At 44.3% G+C, this 24,025-nt stretch overlaps 1 protein-coding gene across 3 annotated transcripts in view; it reads left to right on the top strand.

Annotated features, from left to right (window-relative positions):
- Positions 1-1,025: 1,025 nt before the first annotated feature.
- Positions 1,026-24,025, top strand: part of NKD1 (NKD inhibitor of WNT signaling pathway 1) — a 131,770-nt gene continuing 108,770 nt past the window's right edge. Inside the window, exons 1-5 of one of the 3 annotated variants that reach the window (XM_081201229.1) lie at positions 1,026-1,126; positions 6,596-6,640; positions 7,658-7,857; positions 8,018-8,050; positions 8,410-8,570. In XM_081201229.1, the coding sequence (XP_081057355.1) occupies positions 7,833-7,857; positions 8,018-8,050; positions 8,410-8,570 (219 nt within the window). In that variant the 5' untranslated portion in view covers positions 1,026-1,126; positions 6,596-6,640; positions 7,658-7,832. Of the gene's footprint in view, positions 1,127-6,595; positions 6,641-6,913; positions 7,858-8,017; positions 8,051-8,409; positions 8,571-24,025 lie in introns of those variants that run through there. The other 2 variants (XM_081201227.1, XM_081201228.1) reach the window with 2 other exon arrangements.

The following is a 24,025-nucleotide window of genomic DNA, read 5'->3' as shown; positions in this document are numbered from 1 at the left end:
GAGGCTTTTTTTACAATCAAAAGGGTATAGAAATTTTATGAAATAAATAAAGAGATCATCATCATGGTGCCAGTAGCAATGAAAATAGATTTATACCCCATCTTTCCTCCAAAGAGTAAAGTGATGCACATGGTTCTCTCTCCCCCAACCCCCCCACCCCAAACTTATCCTTAAAACAAACCTGTGAGTTAGGTTAGGCTGAGAGAAAGTGATTTGCCCAAAGTCATCCAGTGAATGTCATGGCTATGTGGGAATTTGAGTCCTAGTCTCCTAGTTTGACACTATGATCACTGCACCCCACTGGCTCTCTCAACTGGCTGTTTCTTTTCCTATTTCCTTTTCTTTTTTTCAGTGGTAGGGTACATGCTCTGCATGCCAAAGTCCTAGATTCAATACCCAGCAGTTCCAGGTAGGGCTGGGAGAGATCCTTACCTGAAACAATGGAGAGCCACTGTCAGTCATCTTTTCTGACCTGGTTTGTGGCAACTTTCTATGAACATTTCTGAATACAGAGGTGGGAATGCAGCAATCATGGGATAAGGGTGGGAGCTCAGCCAGAAAAGAGTCCCACCTACTCCAGACAAACCTTACTTCCATGAAGGTGTGCTATGAAGAAATATGACCCAATTCATCCAATATGTTACAGGGTTCTGAGAGGATTCATGGCCCTGGACCAAACGTGAGATCACCTGCCACCAGATCGAATGTTTTCAGCTGACATCCACATACTCCCATCACCCCCCTTTCTTGGCAACCCAGGGTGTGAAATAGTTGTAGCCTTTGCCAAGAGGCAGGGGGGAAAGAGGATTTGTGTGATGCAAAATGTCTGGGGAATCTCTGAGGACAGGATCACATTATCTCTTGTTAAAATATTATGGAAATCAAACATCATTGTTCATTAGGGTCATCTGTGTTTTATTTATTGGCTCAGGGCTGACTACAAGCTGTGAAGGGATTTTTAAAATAAAATAAAAATCGAAGCATTTGGCTATTTCATAATCTCTTTTCTTTGCTTTCTCCAGGTGAGCTCCAGATCCAACCACTTTGAAACTTTCATAGAATTTTTGAAAATGAACAGACAGGAATGTTTTAGGCTGGGCCTGTTTCCAGATTTCTTTTGCATAGTGTGAGTTGATGGCTTGGAAGGTAGTGAAACCTCCCTCTTCTTTTTCTTTTCTTCTCTCCTTCCTTTCAAAAAGAATTGAACTCATAAGCATTTTGTTTCTTTTATCTCTCTTACTCAAATCCCCCCCCCCGCAAGGAAACACAATTTTCATAAAACGGGAAGTAATTACCAGCTACAAGGTTGTTGTTCAAAAAAGAAAAGATGGATAATTCTCCTGTATAACATATTGTATCTGTAGCTTTAGGGCACAGTTTCTGACCTAGCCTATCCTCACACAACCAGTTCCTAAGTACACAAGAAGAGCCCTACTAGATCAAGCCAAGGGCCTATCTAGTCCAGCATCCTATTCTCACAGTGGCCAACTCAAAGGCGCTATGAGGACCCAAGTGCAACAGTGCTATCCTTAGTTGTGATTCCTAGCAGCTGGTACTCAGAGGCATAGTGCTTAGCCAGCATGGTGTAGTGGTTAAGAGCGGTGGACTTGTAATCTGGTGAATTGGGTTCGCTTCCCTGCTCCTCCACATGCAGCTGCTGGGTGACCTTGGGCTAGTCACACTCTGAAGTCTCTCAGCCTCACTCACCTCACAGTGTTTGTTGTGGGGGAGGAAGGGAAAGGAGATTGTTAGCTGCTTTGAGACTTAGGGTAGTGATAAAGCGGGATATCAAATCCAAACTCCTCTTCTTCTTCTTCCATATGTGGAGGTGGAATGCAGCTAGTGTTGTATCTGGTGGCCACTGACAGCTAGTGTTGTATCTGGTGGCCACTCCATTCATTTGTCTAATCCTCTTTTAAAGCCAGCCAAGTTGCTGGACCTAGATGTCTCGACTCCATCTTGTGAGAGCAAACTCAGCTATGCACTATGTGAAGAAGTACTTTTCTTGGTCTGTCCTGGGTCTTCCAACATTCCATTCCATGGAATAATTCCTAGTTCCAGTATTGGGGGGGGGGGAGAAAGAGAGTGAGAAATGTCTACCCCAGTAGTAGCTGGTGAGGTGGTGCACCATTACACTCCCGGCTTCCCAACATCGTGGGCTGCTGGTGCTTACCAAGGCTGAGGGGGAGTTATGCGGTGCGGGGAGCTTGGCATGGTGGCAACATCGGATTGGCTCCACTGCGCCGCTCCACACAAGTTCCCTGTGTCCTGTCCCTCATATCTCCCTCTCAATAAGCGCCAGCAACCCACTGTGTTGGGAATCTGGAAGAACAATAGTGCCCAATCTGTGCCACCTCACCTACTGCTCTTTCCACTTTCTCCATATCATGTATAGTTTTATACACCTCTATCATGTCTCCTCTTACATGCCTTTTCTCTAAGCTGAAAAGCCTCAAACATTTTAACTGTCCCTCAGAGGGGAGTTTCTCCAACCCCTTGATCATTTTTGTGGCCCTTTTCCTTTGGCTTAGGCCTATGCAACTTGTGAAATGGCAGAAGGGGAAGCCTCCAACCTGCTCTGGGAATGAGTCGCCAATTTGCATTTTTCTTTCTTTCTTTTTAAAAAATATATCCTGCTTTTATTTATAAGCTGAAAGGGTTGTGAGGTAGGGGGGCTTATTAAAAAGTTCACTGAGTACATAAATCACAGTCAAAACAGTCCAAATGACTAAAATTGGTTTCATACGATAAAACCAATAGCAGAATAAAATGAAGTTCAGTGTAACAGAGGGAGATAACTAAGCCAGCTGTGTTAAAGGCTTTAGCATCTTATCTGATGCTTAAAAGTGAGGGAGCCAAGCCAACCCCTCTGGGGAATTTACACTTCCACTCCCCAGCCACTGCAATAGAAAAGTTTAGTAAATCTTTGAAGAATTAACCAGGATTGGCTTCTGGTTTGAAGGCACCACTGCCAAAGCACCTTCAGGTGGATCCTCTCTTACCTCCGGTACCACTACCCTTGCCCTACCATGGCTTTACTAGATTAAGGTGGCAGACAGCAGCAACGGCTCCCAATGGAGCCACCACTGAAATTTCACACAGGGCCTCCTAACACCCCCCACCCACCCCGTGTTGACATTATTGAGCAAAATGGACTCAAGGGCTGACTCAGTAGAAGACAGCTTCCTATGTAGTCCTGAACTTCTTGTTTGTTAACCTGTTGCCATACTAAGCATTGCTCCATTCCTTCAAAGGGTGAGTCTGGGTGAAGACAGGTAGCCGTTTTGCAAAGTGGTAATTTGCCACTGTGTGCATGCAAACTGCTTAATAAACTGGTTGTTTGTTTACACAAGAGATGAAAAGACTCTTGCCACTCCCTTCTTCCCTAGTTTTCTCATTAAGCTAAAGAGCTTGGTCAGGTAGATGGATACCTGTAAGTCTTCCCTTGATTTGAGGAAATGCTTCTACTTGAACCAAACCCCCAATTTCAGCCTGATTTTCATTTCAGGTGGAATTGGGAGTGGAGGGGCCTTCACTGAGTACCAACCTTCCACTGGAGCACCTCTGAAAAAATCTAGTTTTGTGTTAAAATGTTGATCTGAAAATTGGACTGTAAGTATATCGAGTCCCCATCAACAACTGTATGCCCAGGCCCAGGGAGAGAATAAATTTATTTACTGGAGCTTGGTTTGATTTCTAAAAGCCACATATGCGCCAAACTTGGAAAACATGGAGGCAAATTAAAATGAAGAATAAGCTACTTCTTGAGAATGCACAATAGTGGTCTTTCCTAGCTCACTGCTATTATTTTGTGTTTTCCAAGTTGATTTACTGAAGAATTCTCTGAGCTGGTTTACTCTGAGGTGGTTTACATTGTTATGTACTGTAAAATAGGTTTAGTATTTTACCCCTCAGTGACCCAATTTCTGCCAGTCATATCAAATTTGATTATTTATGTGTGTACCATTTTGTAACAGAAAAATAAAACAAAAGTGGTTTTTCCTGTGAAATACAGGAAGGTGCATTATAGACCAGTGTTTCCCAACCAGTGTTCCACGGCACACTAGTGTGCCGCGGAACGTTGCCTTGTGTTCCGTGGGAGGGAGGCGGGCGAGTCGGGCGGCGAGAGGCGGGGCGGCGGCGGCGAGCACACGCGGGGCGGCGAGTGAGCTCCCTCCCACATCCCATCGCCGCTCGCTTCGGCCGGCCTACTGGGCTGTCGCAGGCGGAAGGCCTGCACATGCGCGAGGTTTTCGCGCCTTCCTCCAGTAGGCCGGCCAAAGCGAGCGGCGATGGGATGTGGGAGGGAGCTCGCTCGCCTCCCCGCGTGTGCTCGCTGCCGCCGCCCCGCCTCTCGCCGCCCGACTCGCCCGCCTCCCTCCCACGGCACACCAGCCTACCTCCGTGGGAGGGAGGCGGGCGAGTCGGGCGGCGAGAGGCGGGGCGGCGGCAGCGAGGAGAGGCCGCCCAGAGCGGGGCTCTCGCCGTCTGCCTGCCTGGCTGCCTGCGAGCTCGGCAGGCAGCGCCTCCGCCCGCAGCGCCCGCCTCGCGGCTCTCATTCCCTGCCCCTGCCAAAGCTCACCCAGCCAAGCCGCGCTCTCCTTCCTGCCTCGCTTTGCTGCCTCCTCCCCCCCCCACCCCCAAAGCTTGGAGGTTCCCCGGCAGGAAGGAGGGAACTTAATCCTCTCCAAGGGCTGCGGAAAACAGACATGCAAATGGGGGCTTGCCAGCTCTTCAAGCGCCGCCGGCTTTCTTCGGGAATTACCGCCCGCCGAGCCCGGTAACGCTGACAGGCCGAGCCGCGGGGCTTGGCAGCGCAGCCGGCAGAGTGTGGGAAAGGGCGGCTGCCACGCGCCGGGCAAGGCGAGACTCGACGGGGAGGACACTGGCAGCAGCGCCCCCCCCAACCCGCTCCGGGCAGGTAATTCACAGAGAGTGGACAGAAGGAAGCCTTAAAGGGCTTCAGCCTCCCAGAGTGGCGGGGAATAATAATAATAATAATAATAATAATAATAATAATAATAATAATAATAATAATAATAATAATAATATTGGGTGCCGGTGGGTGCTGTGACGTTGACGCTGCTGTGGCAAGTGCCTTTACTTAGCAGAGTGCATTCCCCTTTACACAGGAGGGGAGGGAAAAAAATTGAAACTTACACTTTCGTGCATTCCTCCCGGCGCGACGCTGCGCGCTGACGTCACGGGGCTGTAATGGTGGTGTGCCTCGAGATTTTTTTCATCAAACAAGTGTGCCTTTGCCCAAAAAAGGTTGGGAAACACTGTTATAGACTATAGGTCCAGCTAGCACAGTATTTTTGACACAATAGTTTGTGAGGAATTCTAAGCCAAACTATGGCTAAGTATGGCTAACTATGGCTAAGTGTGAATGCATAGGCGTAACCAAGGGGGACAGCTACCCTCCCTAGATCAAGTAAAACAATAGAAATACTTAACTGTCCAATCACGTCGGTTATGCCCCCCAACAAAGTCCTCCCCCCAAAAAAAATCCTGGCTACGCCCATGTGTGAATGCACAGTAAAATATGCCTGCTTCACACCTACTCTGAAGGCTTAGCCTTATATGTGAACCCAGGTTTGTGGTTTGTCTCGCCTTAGACAAACCACAAGATGCCCCCAAGGTTCCCATTGTCTGGGGAAGACAAACCACAAGCTCAGATTCACATGTAACATTGGCCAAAGCATGGCTCAGCTCCAGGTAGAACAGAAACAGAAGGATGAAGAATGAAGCAAATGCAATTTTTACCATGTGTACTGACCCACACATAGGCACATTCATACACACAGCCATGGTTTAGCTGGGTGCTATTTATTTATTTAAAACATTTATAAACCACACTTTTGTATAAAGCATAAAAAGGCTGTGTACCGGGGGGGGGGGGGAGGAACAATGGCATTACAATGAAAATGTCAAACAAATCTGTAAGATGCGTGAATCAGGCCAGGAGAGGCTTTAGACTGTTTTAAATGGGAGTCTTAGCTGACCTAGGAGATCTCTAGCACTAAGCTAGGATCTTTGCAGCTGGGGATCTGTAGTTGAGTGCCTCCCACATACCTTGGGATAGAGGGCTTCCACAGCAGATATTTAAGTACTATGTATATGTTTTTGTGTGTGTGTGTGTGTGCGCGCATGCCTATATACACACCTTTAATTTATACTCTGTAAGTGTGTGGTTTTGTACTCACTGTGCCTTTCTCTTTCAACAGGTTTTTCGTGTGTGATAGTTAATTATGCTTCTCAGATTTTAGAATCATTTTAAAATGTTGTGTTCTCAAGTTACAGCAATGGTTTTAAATTGCAGTTGTTTACAATGTGTTACACAGTGCAGTCCTAGTTCTGTGGGGCATACACTCAAGCAAGTGTGAGATTGCCATATTATCCTGAATTTTACGTCCATTTCAGTGTAAAATGCCCTGTTACGAATGTAGAAAAATGTGATAAGCTACATACCCTACAACCAGGGTTTCCCACTTGAGTGCTTTGTTTTTGACCATTATTTTCTCCTTATATTAGATTGTGCTTCTTAACATGTACCTTTAATAATAAACTTGCAAAATATCTTTTTTTAAAAAAGGTGGCACGCCTCCTCCAAGACACTACCAGCAACCCTCATTTTTGTGTAAGTACCATTATGAAAAATAATTTAAAAACACAGACCAATGTATTATTATGTAACAGTTCCTCAAAATGAGTTATTTATTTAAATAACTATAATTGTGCACGTGTTTCCGCATTTCCTCAGCTGCATTTGTGCGCATTTTGCGTTTCTTGAAATATATTGTAAGCAGCATGGGGGGGGGACGTGCAGGGAAGGTGGAATAATAGTAATAATAGCTTTAAAAATAAAATAAAATCCACCCTTCCTTGACACCCCCCTCCTGCCCTGTGCGCGTCGACTCAGAAACCAATCCTTACTCCCAAGTAAGCGGGAACAAAGACTAAAGTCTGCAAGCCTACATACACTTACTCGAGAGCAATGCCCTTTGAACCGAGTTGAACTTACTTCCGAGTAGGCACGCGCAGAATTGCTCTTTGAGTGGCCTCCCCAAAAAAGTTGCAGGGGGCTGATGGATCATGGGGAAGCGGGGTGGGGGACTTAGTCAAACCCCAAAGCAACGCACAAAAAACGCACAGAAAGAGAAAGAAAGTAGTGAGGAGGGAGAGAGAGAGAAAAAAAGAGAGAGACATCTCTGGAATGGGGCCTCCCTCTATGGCTCTGAGCTCTGCTGCCTGCGCCTGGCTGGAAATGAAACACACCAAAGGAGCCGCCGCCGCCGCCGCCGCTCCTTTTATTTTTTTGGAGACTCCAAAAGGATCCTTCTTCCCTTTCATGTGCCGCCCCGCTCCAATCGGAATCCAGAGGCTGCCTGCAAGTGGTCTAATCTCAATGAGGTGTCAATCATGTTCCCCGGTGGGTGAAGTAAGGTCTTTTGTAACCGCCTCTGTTACAAGCGAGACTTGAGTCGAGAGGGAAAGGAGAGGAGAGGAGAGAGACGCAGCCAGGGCGCTGAGTTCAGAGCTGCTTTTGCTGCTGCTGCTGCTGCTGCAAGTGTGCATCTATCTATCTATCGATTTGCTCCTCTGTGCATTCCCCCCCCGCCGCCCATCTCTCTTTTCCATCGTTGCTTTAATCAAGGAAAGGGGACGGTCGGAGCACATGGATTTCTAAAAAGAAGAAGGGAAAGGGACCCTCTTGGAATTGAGAGATTGTTGTTGTTGTTGAAGAGAGCCAACAAGCAGGCAGTGATGCCCCCAGCTCAGCCCTGAAGCCCACTCCCGATGCCCTCGGGTTTGCAGATCCATGCCGAGAGATGGGGAAACTTCACTCAAAACATGGTAAGTTCTTTTGCACGGTTTACAGGGCGCGGGGAGGGAGAGGAGCCTAGATCTTGGTTAGAATTCACTAGATATCTGTGTATATGCAAGACTCTGCTCTAACCATCTTCTCGTTTTTATTTTATTTTCTCTCTCTCCCCCCAACCCTGGATTTTCCTAGCTGCTGTTTGTAAACCTCGAGAAAGCCCAGAAGGTATGTTGTTTTTATAATTATTATTATTCCTGTTCATAAGAACTTCCATCCTTTTTTGCTTTCTCTCCCCCCCCAACTTTTTGCCACTGTTAAAAAAAAGAAAGGAATGGGAGAAAAAGTTTATGCTTTGGTGATTTTGGGGTGGGTGCTCAGAGAAGTTCTCTGCTCTCAGGAGTGGTTCTGTTCTCTGAGTCTTTTGCTCCCTGCTCCCCTTCCCCTTCTCTCTCCTTTTGTTGCGGTTGGGGCAGGTAGTTTGGGGGCAAGAAAAGAAGTATGTGGGGTGGTGATGGAGGGCTTGAATGGGTCCCTTCCAGGGTGGTGACTGTGCCTGACTTGAGGCTTTCCTTTCACTTCCCCAGGTGATAGTTTTGCTGTGAATGCCTCGCTGGCTCGGAAAGGGCTAGAGGACTGGATGGTGAAGCAGAAATACTCTGGCAGTGGAAGCAGCAGCGGAGGCAGCAGCCTAGGACTTCAGCAAGGCTGCCAGCACCGGGCTCTTTGCAGGCTGTCTGGTTCCAGGGTGAGTTCCCGATTCCTCCTTCCACCCAGCTTGCCTTCCCTCCTCTCCCTCCTTACCATCCAGGCAGAAACTAGCTCGAACCTCTTCCAGACTAGGCTCTCTTTGAGTTGGAGCTCTTTGGGATGAAAACTTATCTTCCCCCTCTGCCCCCGCTCCACTTTCAGTTATTGCGCCTTTGGGAGTAGCCTTCTGAGTTGATTCAGTGCGCCCACCCTTTGAAGGAGTTGCAAGTTTGCAGGGCAGAAGCAGGCTCTGGAAAGGCGGCTGCCTTGCTTCCCAGTGTTGAAAAGAACATGGCTCTTCAGGAATGGGATGGGCAGATGGACAATCTCTCTCTCTCTCTCTCCAGTGTCCATTGTAGAAGTCCTCAGAAACCAAAACAGATGAGGAGAATCCTGATGTGTGTGAGAGATAGGAATAGAGAGGTGGCTTAATTTATTGTCTGGCATTTTGTTATTTTGCTTCCCAAAGCCAACTTTTTCAGTGCCCGCAACCCCGCTAGAGTTCTTAGCTGGATGGGATACTTTCTCATAAGGCTTTGCTGAGTGTCCCAATTTGTTCTTTTGGTTGCTTAAACATCTGCAATCTATCTTTTCCTTTTTAAAAAATGCTGTTTATATGCTTTGCACGCTGCTTTGCCTTGAGAGTGCTCTTAGATATGAGGGGATTGTGTTGCTTCAGACTGCACACTTAAATGGGCAGGAACCCCACTGAACGCAGTCGGGCTTTACTCATAAGTAAGCCTGCTTCCTTGCTCAGCCGGATTGGTACTTGCTGGTCGCAAATGTACTTTAAGAGTTTTTGTTTTGTTATTTAAAAAAGCTTTTCCTGAACATCTGGATTTTGCTTTTTCTTCTCTTTCAAAACAGACCTGGGGAAGAGCCTTTCATAGTTAGCAGGGGGAGGTCTTAGAAAGTTGTGTGTGTGCATGTTTGTGTGTTTATTGGTCTCTAAGGTAAACCTGTGGATTGAAGCTTCCCAGATCTAATGGTGCTTCCCCCCCATTGTGTCAAAACTTAGTTCTGTCTTAAGATTGTACTCTGATAATAAAAAATAAGAGAAGGGTTTCATTTGTTTGTTTGTTTCATATTGCTGGAATGATCTGGGCAATACTGTAAAAAGTCTTTGGTAATAACAGATATTGGTCCTGGTCCCGAACAGATAATGACTCAGTTACAATCTATATGATGATTTATTTCTTACACTTTAATGTCTGTCCTTATACTTTGTTTGGTTTGCACTCTGGAGCTGTTGGCATTTGCACACTGCTGAGTCGTTAGAAAAGATAGCACTTTGTTTGCACCCTGCTGATTGGATGAGATTATTTTACCTTGTGTTTCTGGTTGAAGCAAGCAAGTTCCTTTGTGGTGGGTGTGGGTGGGATGAGTGTTTAATTGAACCACTATTTGTGAAAGCAGCCTTGTAAACACGTCCAGATAAGTTTGTAGTCCACATTCATTTTAGTGAACCTGTATTCATCAGTTGTGGCTGGCATTAAAAAGAGCCATCTTTTGCAAACTTTATGTGCCATGTCATCTGGAGGTAGTGTTTACTCGCCATAGGTAACCTGGTGAGAGGCTATTTTCAAAGTGTATGTGAGCAAGTTTAATGTACTTGCTACTTTCTTCTGAGCAAAATATGCAGCCCCTGATCAGGACTCTTATTAGGTGAAAGGAAAGTTGCTGTCCAGTCTTTTAGTTGTGCGTGAGTATTATTGCTTGCATAAATTGGAGGTGGGGGAAACTGCTCTATATTGAATGTTCCTGCTCTGATAGCTTTAGGAGTCACTGTATATTTTAGAAAGCCGTCACTTAAAATTGAGCCAGCATAGGAGTCTGATTCTTAGCCAAATAACTCATTTTTAGGTTGTATGCATGTATTTCCCCTACCTCTAGCTATTTGAGTAATTCTATCTATCTATCATCTATCTATCTATCTATCTATCTATCTATTTATTTATTTATCCCCCCCCCCCCAATCTGGCTGGGTTTCCTCAGCCACTCTGGGTGGCTTCCAACACAATATTAAAAATACAATAATTCAGGTATGTGTAATTAATATACTCTACTAACTCTACTAACCATCTTTATGGAAAGGAAATCCAAAGTATCTTGGTAGGAGAGCAGTTGTATTTTAAACACCAGGGATAACCATAGACTAATTGCATATGTGCATCCTGATGTTAATTTGAAATACTTAAATATTTATTTCAAAGTCAAATGTGCTTTCCAATCTCCATACATTTTTGCTACCTCACAAGATGAATGTGCTCAGCTGTACTCTTCCAGAGCGTATGGGTTGGGTTCCTCTATTGCAAAGCAACAAAGAGTTGGGTGGCACTTTAAAGGCTAACATGTTTTTGTTATGGCCAAAGCTTTTGCAGCCTACAGTCTGCTCCCAGTGCAATACTGTTCATCTCAACTTGGAAGGAAGTCCCATTGAGTGCAGTGGAATCTGCTCTACCGAAGTGTGAATAGGGTTCATCACCAGACTAGCTCTTGTTCTGAATCCAACCCATTTTGTGGTTTAATGAAATAAGAAGGGAAGGGATATTATTTTCTAAACTCTCCTTTTGATGCCCTTGGGATCCGTGCATGTATTTGTGTTAGAGCACATGCTTAGTTTCAGAAAATCCCAGGTGTAAAAAGCCATTTCTGTGGTGGGATGTGGAATCCAGTGTCCATGGCCTCATAATTCACTGCCTTAATTTCACCCATTTAACTGAGTAATTGTAATAAGTAACTAAGATCTGTGTTTACTTCCTAATGCTCCAGCTGAATTGAGCAAGTTCCTGTATGCGTTTGCACTAAAGTTCCAAAGTGTCTCAAAGATCTTGGTTGTAGGTTTTGGTCTGCATTCAAAGTTGCTGGAAATGGAACTTTGTTCATTGCTTTTTTGGTAGACAGTTCAAGCAGATGGAATGAAAAAAGATGCCAAAAACATATTGCCTTTGGAGAAATATTATCCCCTTGAGTTTTATTTAATAGGGACAGGGAAGTGTTAAAGGGAGGGAAATGCTTAAGGGTGTCTAAGTATTTAGACACTTAGCTTCCCAGGAATTTCATAAGAATAACCTTCTATTGGAGTGGAAGATTTGACGCAAATGATGGAATCGGGAGGCTTGGCGGTTCTTTGGTGACATTTTAAAGCATCTGCATGCAGTTTTGCTCCAGATTAGAAGAAAGGGATGATTTATTAAATAGTAGAGAAAGCAAGAATGGCATCAGTTAAAGTTATGCAGAGCTTTGGCTCCAGAACAAGGATGCTTCTGCTGTTGGCAGTGGAATGACTTGTCATCTAGAGGCACAGACACCACATTGTGTTGTAATTTTAATGTCTTTTGCTTTAAAACAAGATACAAAGAATAAGGCTGAGTTCATGTGGAAGGACTCCATAAATGGAGTAAGGATTGTACTTTAATCACCTGGTTTGGGGAAGGGAGGTTTGGCACATAGTTAAATGAGGGAACGCGCTCCCAAAGGAGGCAGTGATGGTCACTCACTTTGAATAATAGAAAATAAGCTTGCTTCGTCCTCCATGGGACAGACCTTTAGATGTTTGAAGATGGATATCATATCTCCTCTTTACCAGGCTAAACATACCAAATTCCCTCAACCATTCTTCATACAGCTTGGCTTCCAGACCCTTGATCGTCTTGGTCTCCCTCCTCTACACACGTTCTAGCCTGTCCTTACTCTCCTTAAAAAATTATGCTTGGATGGCTTCAAAAGAGCATTAGCCAAATTCATGGAGGGCAAGGCTATCAATGCCTACTAGCCATGCTGGCTATGTTCCACCTCCACTGTAAGAGGCATTGTGCCTCTGAACAATCCTTGCTGGAAGCAGCAGGAGAGAAGTGCTGTTGCGCTCACATCCAGCTTGTAGGCTTCCCATTGGGGCATCTGGTGAGCCACTGTGAGAACAGGATGCTGACAACTAGGCAGTCCATTGGCCTGATCCAGCAGGTTCCTCTTACATTCTTTTGAAGTTCTGTTCTTCTCATGACAACATTGTAATTTCTTCTGTAGGTATGCAGGTTCAAATATTTCCTGGTTGGAATAAGTTTTGATCCTTCCCCCCCCCCCCTTGTAATTGCCTAAATAATAATAAATGATACTGAGTGACCACATTATTGTGTTTAGATATGGCTACCCATGACCACATCCAGTCTCCCCCTGCTCCTTAGCACCTGAGCTATCTTTTGACTTGGTTGAGCTAGGGATCTTTTACACCAGGTGTGGGCAACCTGTGACCCTAAGGGGGAAAGAGAGAGAAGTAGGTGGTCCAACTGCTGTTGGATCAGGCCCTAACCACTTTTGACTCCAAATCTACCCAACACTGGCATGTGACTCCCAGCAGATCAGTCCTAATGCAGTGTCACCCTTGACGGAATAAATTTCATTGCCTCTGCATACTTGCAGAACATAGGATACTGCCTTATACAGGATCAGGGCACCAGTGTATCTAGCTCAGTGTTGTCTTCCTTGAGTGGCAGCAACTCTCCAGGCTTCAGACAGGACACTCTCAGCTCTACCTGGAGATGCCAGGGATTAAACTTGGGACATTTTGCATGCAAAGCCGGTGCTCTTCTAATGTACTCCACTAACATTGATGTCACACCTCCCCTATACTTGGTGTCCTTAACGTCTGGAGTGCGGCGTCCAATTCTGAACACCTTGCTCTGAACACCATGTTCTAAGAAGGTTCTAAGAAGGTTATTAACAAATTATGTTCTAAGAAAGTTATTAGACAAACTTGATTGTAGCAATCTTTGGCTCTGGAACACAACATACTGATAACCTCTTTTGCGTGTGAGGAGTGTATTTGCTGTGTTTGGTAAATTTTTTAGTAAATTGGAGAGCGTATGTTTTGGTACCTATATATGGTGGTACCCATGACCATTTGTGTCTGTCAATTACTTCCCCCCCCACCTCCCTCATTCTGATTTCCTATGTGTAAACATTTTCTAGGGCTGAAGTTCACATAGACTTTTAGAACAATATTTGTCTGCTATTTTTACAAACGAGTCTGCATCTAAAGCAAACTGAGGAGAAGTTCCTGCCATTGTGCATGGATTATATTTTCTTTATTCAGCTGTTTATTTTTACTTCTACTTCTTCTTTTTCTTTTGCAAAGCTACATTATTTGTAAATGCTTTCTTCCCCCTACCCTGAGTGTTGGGCTCAGTGCCAGGGAGAACTTTTAAATAAAACATTTACTTAATTCAATTTTCTTTTTTCTTCAAAGCCATAACAAATGTTCCTAGGTTTCTTTCTTGTGTGTTGCTGTCCTATCGGTGTCTTTTGGGAAAGTGCGTTCCCCCTCCCCCATTTTAATTTGGCTGCTGTATGGAAAATGGTGTGTGTCTGTCTTTGGGTGGCCTTTGCAATCCTCTGCCGTATACAATCCTCCGCCGTATACAGTACTTAAGTCCTCATTCACATATAGGGCAGGTTCAAGCGTAACGTAAATCATTGTTTAATTTGATTTTCTGAACTGGCTCAGCATTTTAGTCAAAGTTTATGAACTGCGAACAAAACCATGGTTTATTGTTGGTTTTATAAACCTATGTTTGTATTAACCATGGCTTAGCATTACATGTGGCCTAGGCCATTGTGGAAGCCAAGAACAGATTGCAAACATTTCCTCTACCATTCCACTGTAGACATGTATCTTGTGTCAGATGCTGTCTTGGGAAGTAGGGTATGGGGGGGCGGAAGTGGAATACAGTGGTGCCCTGCAAGACGAATGCCTCGCAAGACGGAAAACTCGCTAGACGAAAGAGTTTTCCGTTTTGGAGGTGCTTCGCAAAACGAATTTCCTATGGGCTTGCGAGTTCCTGCTGGTTTTTTCCCCTCCCCCCCCTTTTCTAAGCTGCTAAGCCGCTTATCAGCTGATCCGATCAGCAGATAAGCCGCTAAAAGCCGCTAATAGCGCTAATCTGCTAATCCTTCAATGGGCTTGCTTCGCAAGACGAAAAAACCGCTAGACGAAGTGAATCACAGAGCGGATTCTTTTCGTCTTGCGAGGCACCACTGTAGTGTGTTTCTCAGTTCTTCTAATGCTGCAGAAACTTTCTGTAGGAATTGCAGAGTTTTGCTGGGACAGTGTCATGGCTTTTGCAACACTGCTTTCCCTTAACTTTCCACCCCAATTTGCATTGCCACATTTGGGGAACAGGTCCAAGCAGAGCAAAGTTGGAAATGCTTTTTGTTTAGGAGTGGTTTTCAGACTTTTTTTTAACCTTCAGGGAAGCCTTTCCACCTAGATTCCCCAGGAAGAAACTGTACACAGTGCCAAAGCACATGGCTCGGCAGGCACTCCAATCACCGGCATCTCTAGTTTTTGTGAAAAAAGTTTAGATAGAAGTTGATGTGAAATACCTCTGCCTGCAACTCTGATAGAGATGTTGCCTGGTGGAAAACCATTGGCCAGATTGGAGAGGGTTGGTTGGACTTGTGGTCCCAAAGCATTAGGAGGGGACCACAGTAGTTACCCTTGTTCATGCTGGGCTATTGTGAGACTTGCGTGGCATGTTCTCCAGGTGGTTCCAAGGGAAGGACCGTAGCTCAGTGCTAGAGCAATCTGCTTTGCAGCATCTCCAAATAAGGCTTGGAGAGACCCCACCAGAAACCCTGAAGGACTGCTGCTGATTGTGTAGACCGTAGATGGACCAATGGACTGACTTGATCTCAGGCAGCTTCCTATGCTCCTGTGCACTGATGTCCTTTTTCAGTTTCCCAAGTATATCGTAGGAAAACATCCTGGCCTCAATGTGGGAAAGGGTTATAGCTCTGTTGCTTCCAATACAGATTCTAGGTTCCATCCCTGGCATCTCCAGATGGGGCTGGGAAAAGATCCCTGCCTGAAACCCTGGAGAAATTGAGCCCCCACTGGTCAATGGGAAGGTGCTGGAGGAGATGGACCCAGTAGTCAAACTGCTGAAGAAATCAGTGTAGAAAGAGATGCTGAATATGTATCTTTGCTTTGCAAATAACAAATGGTTGCTTTGTAATTAACTGATCCTGTAGATATAATCTTGCTGAAGTTAAGGGATGCCTTGATGGATCAAACCAAGGCCCACCTAGGTCAGCATCTTTTTGGCAAGAATCGTATCCACTAGTGAACACTAAGTGGTCCAAGAGAAATCAGTGGTCCACTGTTTCTCTTTTGTTTTATCAAAGAGACAGAAGGTAGACTAGGATCTACTGGTATATCTTGGGTGATTTGCAGGAGATTGGCAAAAAAATCTGGCTTCCGATTACTTAATAATAGCAGCATGCCCCTCCACCCCCCAAAATCTTTGGCAAGCCCTGAGCATCCTACAAGGTTATCTGCTGCAAGTGGGCCATTCTGGGTTACCAGCATCACTTCATGCTTCATCTGATAAGATCCCCACCCACCAAGAGTCATGTTTCCCAGTTGGCCAAGTTTCTCTCTAAGTACTTGCTCCACTCTTACATTTTGTACATGTGAATGGGATCCCCCCCCTCCCAACAAGCAGAAGATAGAAGCGCCAGCTAAAGTGTCCAAAGGACAACGGTTCATCAGCATGCATCCTTTATAAAATCGTAGGCAATGCTCTTCAGCAAAGCACATTGCTGCTGGCCCCAACTTCACTATATACATTCTCCTATTCCACACACAGAGCTATAATTCTCAGAGTGCTTTAACCATCACTCCTCCTCCCCAGGGGGCTCTGGGGAGAGGACTTCATTTGACCTGTGGGCCAGAGGTCCCTGACTCCTGACCTATTTGGTTTAGGATCCAGGTCTTCTCAGAAACTGCTGCTCCCATAAGTTCCTGTCTGAGGTCAGCCTTGGAGGCCAGTGCTGTCTGTTCTGTCCAGACATTGAAACCCGGCAAGCAAGGTGTAGAATGTTTTCATTGGTGGGGCTGCAAATGTGGAACTCCTTTCCAGTGGAGTTCCACCTCATTACCTGTCTTTCTGTTTTGACTGTTGGCACTTTTTTGTTTTTTTAAAATCAAATCTAGTTTTAACTTGGCTGTTTTTATGGAAGCTTACCACACCCTGACTTTTTGTTTTTGTTTTTAATGGATGTGTATTATTTTAATAGCAATGCTAACTAACTAGCAGTGAGGTCCTGTAGACCCAGGAGAGCAGAGAGTGTGCTCTAGGATATGTCTCCAGAATCCTTTGCAACATGCAGTCGTTTAGTGGCGAATGCCGGTGGTTACCTTGGCTGTTTAGTTAATGTGGAAAGGAGTCCCTGAAGTCAGAAACTTTGAAAACCACTGGGAGAAAGCAAGGTAGACACTCCTCAGTAAATAAAAGAGCCTTGGTGTATTTCACAGTGTAGTGAGGCACATTTCTGCTTGCTGCAAGTGTTGTGCACTTAAAATAATGTACTGCACAGTCGTGTATCTGTATTTAGCATTGATCCAAAAATGCTGTCCTTCTTTTATGACCCTCTCTCCCCACAAGCCACCAAATTGGGACAGTATTTTTGGCTTTCAGGGGGCAGGATGGGAGAGATCCTTTAAATAAAAGCATGGGGTGAGAGTGCTTAACTATAATAATTGTTGGTTGCAGCAGCAGTGTTTCTTTTTTTGGGGGTGCGATCTTTCAAGCGGTGATGTAGCTGCAATTGGCAGCCTCATGATACCCATCTGCAGGGTCCCTGTTTGAAAGATGCAATGTCAGGATAATCCTGGAAGGATTGTTGGGAAAGTTTTGCAACCCTGTTCACTAGGGGCTGCCATCTCTCTCCCCGCCTCACCCTATGCAACTATGCATTTTGCAACAACATGGTGGAGCAATTAGTTAAAGAAAGAACACAGCAAAGCTGCTGCCATTGCTCAACATGGTAATCCCACCCAGGGTGGAAAACAACCCCTCTTTTTTTCAAAATAAAAAACTGTCTCGAGAACTTTGGCTCCGCTCTAGTTTGTATGTTCTAAATAAAATAAAGTAGACATGGAGAAATACCGGTGGAACAGGCCAATGTGTCAGGTTTTTCTTTGCTATTTATACAGAGTGAATCATGTCTCCTTGTTGCATATACACCCAAGTGTGGTTGCAAATTTCCCCAAACTTTTGCATGATCAAAGGACGGGGAGACTAACAGCCTAATGAAATTTGGCTGCCGTAAAGAGATAATTTAATTAGAGAAAGCGCACAGGCTATGTTGATATCTCTGGTTTGGGAAGGATGCCGTGTGGATGCTCACCATCAAAGAGTCTCCGAAAGTATTAGGAGTGCCGTGGTGATGAGATTAGTGAATTGGCCAATAATCTAGCAGAAAGCTTGATTCCAAGGTAATTATCCTAGAGTGATACCATTTGGTACAATTAAAAGCCACTGTGCCATTGCCATATGGAAAATGTTAGGCATCCTTGCACTATTTCAAAAGCTTTGTGCTGGAGGTTAAATTGACATATGAGGGGAAGCATAAATTCAGATGTTTTTGTGTTGCAAAATTTACAAAAGTTGAGTTCGGGGAGCCATCTGGCAAGGCTGGTTGGGTTGAGATGAGATGATCTGTGTTTATCTGTGTGCATTTTCCAGATAGTTCAGACTTGACATGGCACATGGCTAATTTGGATGTTGGCAAAGAAGCCAAAATGATGCTTGAACTTTCTTGAGGGTTAGAGAGCAAGAGAGAGCAGGAGAGAGAGCGCTTGTAAGAACATGTTGTAAACAAGATGTGAACAATGGTAATAATACTGGGGGTGTTAAGAGCTAAGGTCTTTGGCAATTCTGTTTCTGGGCTGTAGGCAGCCAAGGATGTTGGGAACTGATATGAGAGTTCTAGCAGGATTGGAAGGAGAGTTGGTGGAAGCACTGGAGTAGATCTCTAGAGGGTTACTTATAGTTTCCTCCTCCAAACCTTGCCTGTGCATTAATGCTTCCAGGTCAGGTAATACCATAGGTTTGAAAACAGGTAGGAAGGAAGGGGATGTCCCTCCATTGCAGGAGGTTGGACTAGATGACCCCTGCAGCCTCTTCCAACCCCACGATTCTATGATTCTTGATAGAGTTGCCTGGAGCAAGACTAGAGAATCTTATAAGCAAGGGAAGAATTCTTCTGAAAATTCAGAAAAGTTCCAGGTGTGACCAGGAGTTACAGCCCTGGGTATAGGGTGGTATATAAATTCAATTTTTTTAAAAAAAATTATGGAATTTCAAATTACAATACAATAAAATGCAATCGAAATAATAATTTAAAAAAATGGTCCAGTAGCACCTTATAGACCAACTAAGTTTGTTCTGGTATAAGCTTTTGTGTGCATGCACACTTCTTCAGATATTTTGTTTTTATTTCCATTTCAGGCTACCTACCTGAAATAAAATGCAATGTATAAGAAATGAAGGAAGCATTAAAAATACAATTGAAAATTGCACAGCACATTAAAGTTGCTACAAATCATTAAGTGGTCCACCAAGACTCACATTTGAGGAGAAAAATATAAATGTTACATTGGTTTTCATTAGGGTAGCAATCTGTTCTACTCTAGAGAACAATACTCTCTCTTCCATGGAGTTCTGTATTTGAAGGGCTATCTGGTCCAAGTCTGATTTTTAAAGGTACAGGTAACTAATCCTAAAAAGAGAGAGCAGGGCTCAACGTTGTCCATCAGCAGTTAGCACCTGGATGCAGACAAAGCAGACTTGCAGGCCACCTGATTACAGTCTTCTCCATTTTATATCTGTTGCAATGAAGTATTTCTGAATTTGCATCTGCATTTGTACATATAAATAAGCATATGCAAATCTGTGTCATTATTTTTATTTTTTGGATGATGCATAAGTGGCCAGCCTAATTAAGATGAAAGGTAGCAATAAATGCCTTCATTTCCTCAAATGGCTTAAAGCCTCATCCAGAAACCTTGCCTCGCCAGGAAATAAATGCTGAGGATGAGAAAAAATGTGTTGCATGCTCTTGCGGACATATGGAAATGTCCTTTGCACCAAGAGTTCATTAAAGGAAGGTTTTCTTTATAAGCTTTTGTGCGATTCTGTAATAAGACCCAGGAGGGGCAAAATAAGTGGTATTTTTATAGCCTTGCTCTGTCCATTCCAGAATATGTTAGGATGACTTTTTATGGTTCTCTTTGAACTGGCTTCGCAACAGAGGGGGGAGTTAGAAGAAGCCACTAGAGTATTGAAACTTTGTAAGGGCTGATGCTTTCTTCAGAAGAAGAAAAATATCATTCAGTGATGATCTTTTAAAACAAAACAGAACGTTTGCTCGGCACACCTCCCGCCAGTCCAGCTGTTGGCCTTTAAAGAGATTCTTGAAAGGCCATGGGTTAGGGTTCCTGCATGCTAACTTCAAAACCTGGTTGAAAAGTAAACTGCAGATGTTGAAGCGTTTTGAAGAGGGGTTTGGTGGTGTGTTTTTTTGGTCTGTGGCTATGTACACATTACCATTTGCTTCGCATGTAGTGTGCTCCCACTGTTGGATATTCAAAGTTGTGTGTGTACGCCATTGGGCACAATCCTTCTCTATCCTGTGGCCCCATTCACACCATACATTTTAAGCACTATGATTCCAGTCATGGCTTCCCCAAAGAATCCTGTTAGCTCTGGCTTGTTAAGAGTGCTGAGAGTTGTTAGGAGACCCCCATTTCCCACAGAGTTCCCTGGGAATTGTAGCTCTGTGAGGGAAATAGCGGTCTCCTCACAACTCTCAGCACCCTTATCAAGCCAGAGCTCCCAGAATTCTTTGAGGGAAGCCATGACTGTTTGAAGTGGTACAGTGGTGCCTCGCAAGACGAAAATAATTCGTTCCACGAGTCTTTCCGTTTTGCGATGTTTTTCGTCTTGCGAAGCACGGTCCGTCGCAACTGCGCCTCTTCAAGCGGCTTTAAGAAAAAAGCGCAAGACGTTTTCGTCTTGTGAAGCAAGCCCATAGGGAAATTCGTCTAGCGAAGCAACGCAAAACCGAAAAACCCTTTCGTCTAACGAGTTTTTCGTCTTGCGAAGCATTCGTCTTGCGGGGCACCACTGTATCACAAACCACATTCGCACCACAGTGTTAGAAACTGGGATAGAAAAGCTAAGAGCCAAATGGCTTCTGGGACCTGGATTGTGGGTGCCAAAACAGAATGCCTAGTCGCCACTGGGGGGTGGGTAGGCAACACTTTTTATTTATTATTTTGATAATCATGAACTAATATGCAATTCACATAAGTGACGCATTATTAATATCAGATTTTTAGCAGAAATTGTTAATACATGTTTAATTTGGTGTTTCCCATAAAAATATTGGTACCATACCTCAGTTTTCAAAGCACTCTACTCTTTATTGTTAAACTCCTTAAGATATTGCCTATCCTTAACGTATACTTCAGGGCTTTAAAGCACATACATTTCAGTAATCTTGGAGTGACAGCCAGGAAAAAATGGCACCCAGATTTTTTGAGGTGCTCGCAAATGGAGAATCTTTAGGTGCAAAATGCGCAAAATCCTGTCACACCATACGTTTTATGTGCTTGTATATATTTATTATTCTATTACTTATTCCTGATATAAATTTTGAAGTTGTAACTAGTGGGAAGCAACATATGAATTTAGTAAACTTAAACTTAATTGTTGTCGATATTATATGCTTGTTTCAAGACTTAGTCCGGTGGTGCCGAAACTGTGACCTCCAGTGGTCCATGAGCTTCCTTCAGGTGGTTTGTGGCATTCCTTTAAAAATGCAAGTAAAGCCATACAGGATCTAGCTACAACAGGCAGAAAAATCATGATGTGGTCCATCAAGACCCTCAATAATTTTCAAGAGAAAATCAGAACCACTGATTCAAATCCTTTTTCTCCATCACCATATCCTGTGTGAAATAATACCTTGAGCCAATCACACGTGTGAAGAAGTACATACTTCCCCTTCTGGCTGTCCTGTTCCCCCTTCCTGAGTTGAGTGCTGTGAGGTAAGGCAAGAAATGTCTCCCACTGCTCATTTCATGACATTAATTTATAATTTTGCCATTCATAAATAAATTGTAAAGCAATACTAGAAATCAGGACCATCCAATGAAGCTATATATGTTGGAAGATTCAGGGCAGGCAGAAGAAAGTGCTTCTTTACCCAGAGCATTGCTTAACTTGCTACCACAATATGTTGCAATAGGTGCCAACTTTGACAGCTTTAAAGGTGATTTAGACAAATTCATGGCGAATAAGGCTATCGTGATTACTAGCTATTGTGGCTTAGTACCTCTTAGTACCATTCACGTAGCCCATTGCCTTGATGGGTTTACAAATTTTCCTTGGTCATCAGAGCAGTTGTCTGATGAATGGGAAGGGGGCACCACCCCTGTCTCAGCTGGTTAGCATGAATCAGCTGATGTGGGCAGTGTGTGGAGGCATGCTCACTACTGGCATGAAGGCTCCCCCCTCCCCGGATCGGCTGTGGGTGAGTTTAGCCACCCCAGTATAGGTGCTGAAAATGAAAAATCAGTGACAAATGGATGCAAGCAACCTTGTGGAGCTCCATGGATCTGTTTGCAGAGTCCCTGAAGAGCCTAACCATATTAGCTCTTAATTAAGCTATTAATGAAACTTCCTCTGTCGAGGCTGATGGTTTAGCTCAGCTCTAAAGCCCTCTCCCTTTTAAAGTCTAGAATCTTTTAATGTAAAGACCACTCTTGATTTTAATGGACACACATGACATGGTTCACCTGCTCTAATTTCTCCCTGTGCATGTAAAGTGCAAGAAGCAGCACGGTGAAATGGGCCCTTTTCAAAACTGGGAGTAGTGATGCTGATGAACAAGGTCAACAGGGTTACAGGCGCAGTGTGCAATGCATGCGGTATAGCAGGGGTCAGCAACCTTTTTCAGCCGTGGGCCCGGACCACCATCCCTCAGACCATGTGGTAGGCCAGACTACACACACACACACACACACACACACACACATATATATATTTGGGGGGGGGGGGGAATGAACAAATTCCTATGCCCCACAAATAACCCCGAGATGCATTTTATATAAAAGCACACATTCTACTCATGTAAAAACACCAGGCAGGCCCCACAAATAACCCAGAGATGCATTTTATATAAAAGTACACATTCTACTCATGTAAAAACATGCTGATTCCCACACCGTCCGTGGACTGGATTTAGAAGGCCCCCGGGCCTTAGGTTGCCTACCCCTGCTATATAGGCTTCGTTTTAAAGCAGAAATAAGCTCCTAACCCTCATGGTTGCAAGAAAAAAATAAAAAGCAAAGCTGGTGTGTTTTAAAAGTCTTATGGTCTACATGGCACAACATAATTTCCCTGTTAGTTTCATGCTGCCTGCTGCTACTAAAGTTGTCAGTAGTGACTTTTGTTGTTGTTGCTAATAATGTGTTGGAAATGTCTGAATTGCAAGTTCAAGGAAAAGAGTGTTTGTCACTTTTCTTTTTTAAGAAAAGAAAAACAAATTTCATTAGTGAGATCATCAAACTCATTTTGGGATTGTAATTGGTTTTACCTGCTGGAGGTGTTATCTTCTGTGACACTTGACTTCCAGTGTGTGAATGTGTGCAAGAGTCCCCCCCCCAAAAAAAAAAACCTGGGAGCCTCGATTCTTGAGGAGCAGCGAAACTTTGCCGCAAGCTGCTGGATTTTCTGCTGAGCAACTTTGGGTTTCGATCTACCCCTTTGACATCTCTAACTGTGTTAGATCCCAGATAGATTGACATGTCGTCTGGACCATTTCTGAGAAAAAAAATATATACTTTTTTTTTTTTTGCTTTTGTGATTATGGCAGAGTTTAATGTATTTCTGAGCATTACTGTGCCAGCTTTAGAGGATTAGGCATATTGAGGTTCCCATTAAAGTCTAACTCTGTGATTTTCAAGATCTGTGGAAGGAAAATCATGCATGGATGTTTGATCTTGGGGTGCAGCTGTGCATGCTGTGAGGTATGAAATAAGGGGAAGTTCACAGTGGGGAAGTGACAGTACAAAGTGCCGTCTTGCAGGAGGAATGGGATTTGGGAGCAGATTTGGATCTTTTGATCTGCCGTGTGATGTGTGATACAGAGGCAAGCCTCTCTCTTTTTGGTCTTTGGGGAGGGAGGAGGGCGTGTCGTGCTGCCCTTGGAGGTAACTTGCGTGTCAAACTCCTTCAGTAGGCTACGATGGTGTTAACCAAGGATGTGGCTTCTTCCTGTTGCTTGTGCAGGAGAAACAGCAGACTTAAAGAGCACTGAGAGAACTCGCTACGCCGGGAATAGAAGTTTGCATTGGCTATTTGTTGGAAATTGTGGAGGGTGGGGAGAGCGATGGCTGCACAGTTATGTCTTATGCAAAGGTGCGGGAAGGTTGTGCCTAAGTGTCCAGTGGAGAAGTGTATGGAATATGGAACTGTAAGAGATGAACAGAACTGTATGCATTTCATACCTTTTTGAGGGGGGACATGTATGGTGTGTGTGTGTGTGTGTGTGTGTGTGTGTGTGTGTATAAGTCCCTCTCGCCAGTCCGTGTGATGTGTACAT

This window comes from Podarcis bocagei, assembly GCF_964188305.1.
Source record: "Podarcis bocagei genome assembly, chromosome: 7".
NCBI classification, from domain to species: domain Eukaryota; kingdom Metazoa; phylum Chordata; class Lepidosauria; order Squamata; family Lacertidae; genus Podarcis; species Podarcis bocagei.
The sequence above is the reverse complement of the archived record's forward strand: the minus strand, read 5'-3'. Positions and strand labels throughout refer to the sequence as shown.